At 37.9% G+C, this 2,681-nt stretch overlaps 1 protein-coding gene across 1 annotated transcript in view; it reads left to right on the plus strand.

The window, feature by feature from the left end:
• Window positions 1-2,681, plus strand: part of atm (ATM serine/threonine kinase) — a 75,160-nt gene that overhangs the window by 36,497 nt on the left and 35,982 nt on the right. The window contains exons 26-28 of the mRNA XM_016535626.1: window positions 763-878; window positions 2,094-2,220; window positions 2,320-2,497. Of these exons, the coding sequence (XP_016391112.1) occupies window positions 763-878; window positions 2,094-2,220; window positions 2,320-2,497 (421 nt within the window). The remainder of the gene's footprint in view (window positions 1-762; window positions 879-2,093; window positions 2,221-2,319; window positions 2,498-2,681) is intronic.

The following is a 2,681-nucleotide window of genomic DNA, read 5'->3' on the forward strand; positions in this document are numbered from 1 at the left end:
TGAAATGAAATAAACCTTCACAAATTCGCGTCACGTTTTCTAAACGTTAAAACTGTTTTAACTTTCCATCTCTTGCATGAGACGCAAGTGCAGCAGTCATATTTGTCCGTCTAAAAAATGCGCTGAATATGCGTTCTGTGTGAATGGCTTGGTTTCGGTTTTAACCTAATCAAGATCTTCTAGGCATTGAGCTACTATATTTCTCTAATATTTTGAACGAATAACACAGCAGCAGCGCGTCTCGTGGGCTAGACTAACAAAACATTAAAATGCAACGTCACTTACATCATCATCACCGCATCTCGCGCACCACTGATGACACTCCCTGACACACTCCTAACATTCGATTGTACCATTTTTGCATTCAAATGCAAATGTTTATTTTAAATTCGACTAATATTAATGTTTTTATTCACGATCTCCTCATCACAGGCAGGCACAGCACTCAATTCAGCATGTGTTCGTGTTTGTGTGAGCTGTCTGCATCACTCATAGTACGTGCCTATATCGTGCGCTATATCGAACATTTTTTATATCGTTACCGATGAAGGTGTACCGTCGATAAATATCGATACCGTTTTATCGCCCAGGCCTAGGATGCAGATAACTGGTTTTTAGTACAATGCTGATCTACACTTAGACTGGCTTATATCTTCTGTAGATGCAGTTTAAAATATGTTACACAGCTCTAGAATTATTTATATGCACAGATAAATGTGTTCTTTGCACTGAATTCTTCTACAACTTCTTTTTGTCGTTCAGCAAATTGACGGTTTGATTTGCAACAACCTGGCTGACATTGTGGTGGAGCTGTTAATGACACTGCATGAGACAGAAGGGGCGGCAGCGGGTGGAGGAGACCTACAGAAATTTACTGGGTATATTTTCATGCCATAATACAGATCATTACAGGGGTTATATCATGAGGAATCTACGTCCATTTTCCATTTGAGATAGAATAATTGCACTAAAACATTCTGTAGCTTTAAAAAACTTTCTCCTCTCTGTAACTCATTCTGACTCTCCACATTTACTTCAGTGGCACCTATAGGGTGATCAATAACTTGTCCTGTGCAGTCAATATAAAGTATTTACAAGTACATTTACAGGTACACTGAAGTTCAAAAGTTTGGGATCAGTAAGAATTTTAATGGGGTCTCTTATGCTCATCAATTATTATTTGATCAAAAATACAGAAAAAACTGTGATTTTGTGAAATTCTTATATTGGTTTCCTATTTTAATATACTTTAAAATATCATTTATTTCTGTGACACAGCGCTGAATTTTCATCAGCCATTACAGTGTCACATGATCCTTCAGAAATCATTCTAATATGCTGATTTATTAGCAGTTTTGAAACCGTTGTGCTGCTTAATCCCAGGTCACAGGTCCCAAAAGAAATATTAATATTAAATATTAATTGTTTCCAGCATTGATTATAAATCAGCATATTAGAATGATTTCTGAAGGATCATGTGAAACTGAAGACTGGAGTAATGATGCTGAAAATTCAGCTTCCAGCTTCACAGGAATAAATTGTATTTTAAAGTATATTTAAATAGAAAATTGTTATTTTAAATTTCAATAATATTTCACAAAATTACGCTTTTTTCTGTATTTTTGATCAAATAAATGCAGCCTTGATGAGCATAAGAAACATCTTTAAAAAACATTAAACATCTTACTGATCCCAAACTTTTGAACGGCAGTGTACATTTAGCATAAAATAGTGGTCAAACATTGTTTTAGTGCCAAGTCAATACCAAAATAATACCAAGACGTTTAAAGATGCCAAATTATGCATTGTCATGTACTGCCAACTCAGTTTGGTAAGCAGGTGACAAAATTATGAATCCTACTATCCTGATTAATATTAAAGTGCCCCTATTATGGGTAATGAAAGGTTCATATTTTGGTTTTGGGAGTCCCCAACAACAGGTTGACATGCATGCAAGGTCAAAAAACACTTTCATTGTCTTATAATATGCATTTATTTTTACTTTACTTGTTTAGTTTTTGTATCATCAAGCATAGGAAACCCTATAGGAATCAAGAGAAATTTCATAAACATGCTTTAATTTTTGTAATTAGAGAATTGGATCCTGCTCCAAACCCACCGTTCTTCAGCTCATATGTGATTAAAGCCACGCTGGACTACCTGAGCAAATGCCATAGTGCCAATCACAAGTCTCTGGTCGCCATCCTGTCCAAGACTCCTGTGAGCCTCCCACGCAAACTTGCATATTCCTATTTCACCTGAGCATCTGCTTATTTCTTTTTAAAACTCCTGCGTCCGTCTGTGTTCTGTATGTTTCAGATGTCCATTCAGAAGATTCTCATAGCAATCTGTCAGAAGGCTGCTGAGACCACCAACGGCTACGAGAGGCACCGCATACTGATGATGTACCACCTGTTCGTCAGCCTGCTGCTCAGAGAGGTGAAGGACGGGCTGGGCGGAGCCTGGGCGTTTGTGCTGCGTGACATCATCTATACGCTCATTCACCACATCAACAGCAGTTTAACGACTCCCAAACGATTCGCTCGACGATTCATTTTTCCAAACCCCTACTTTGCGTGACGCTAATCTGCGGTGATTGGTCCGATTGGTCTCATTTTCATTCATCATGCCTGTAATGCCTGATAAAGCAGCGTTTGTGGGCGCAGTGCTGCTTTGTTTTA

Source organism: Sinocyclocheilus rhinocerous, unplaced genomic scaffold (genome assembly GCF_001515625.1).
Source record: "Sinocyclocheilus rhinocerous isolate Xijiao unplaced genomic scaffold, SAMN03320098_v1.1 scaffold1899, whole genome shotgun sequence".
In the NCBI taxonomy this organism is placed as follows: Eukaryota; Metazoa; Chordata; class Actinopteri; order Cypriniformes; family Cyprinidae; genus Sinocyclocheilus; species Sinocyclocheilus rhinocerous.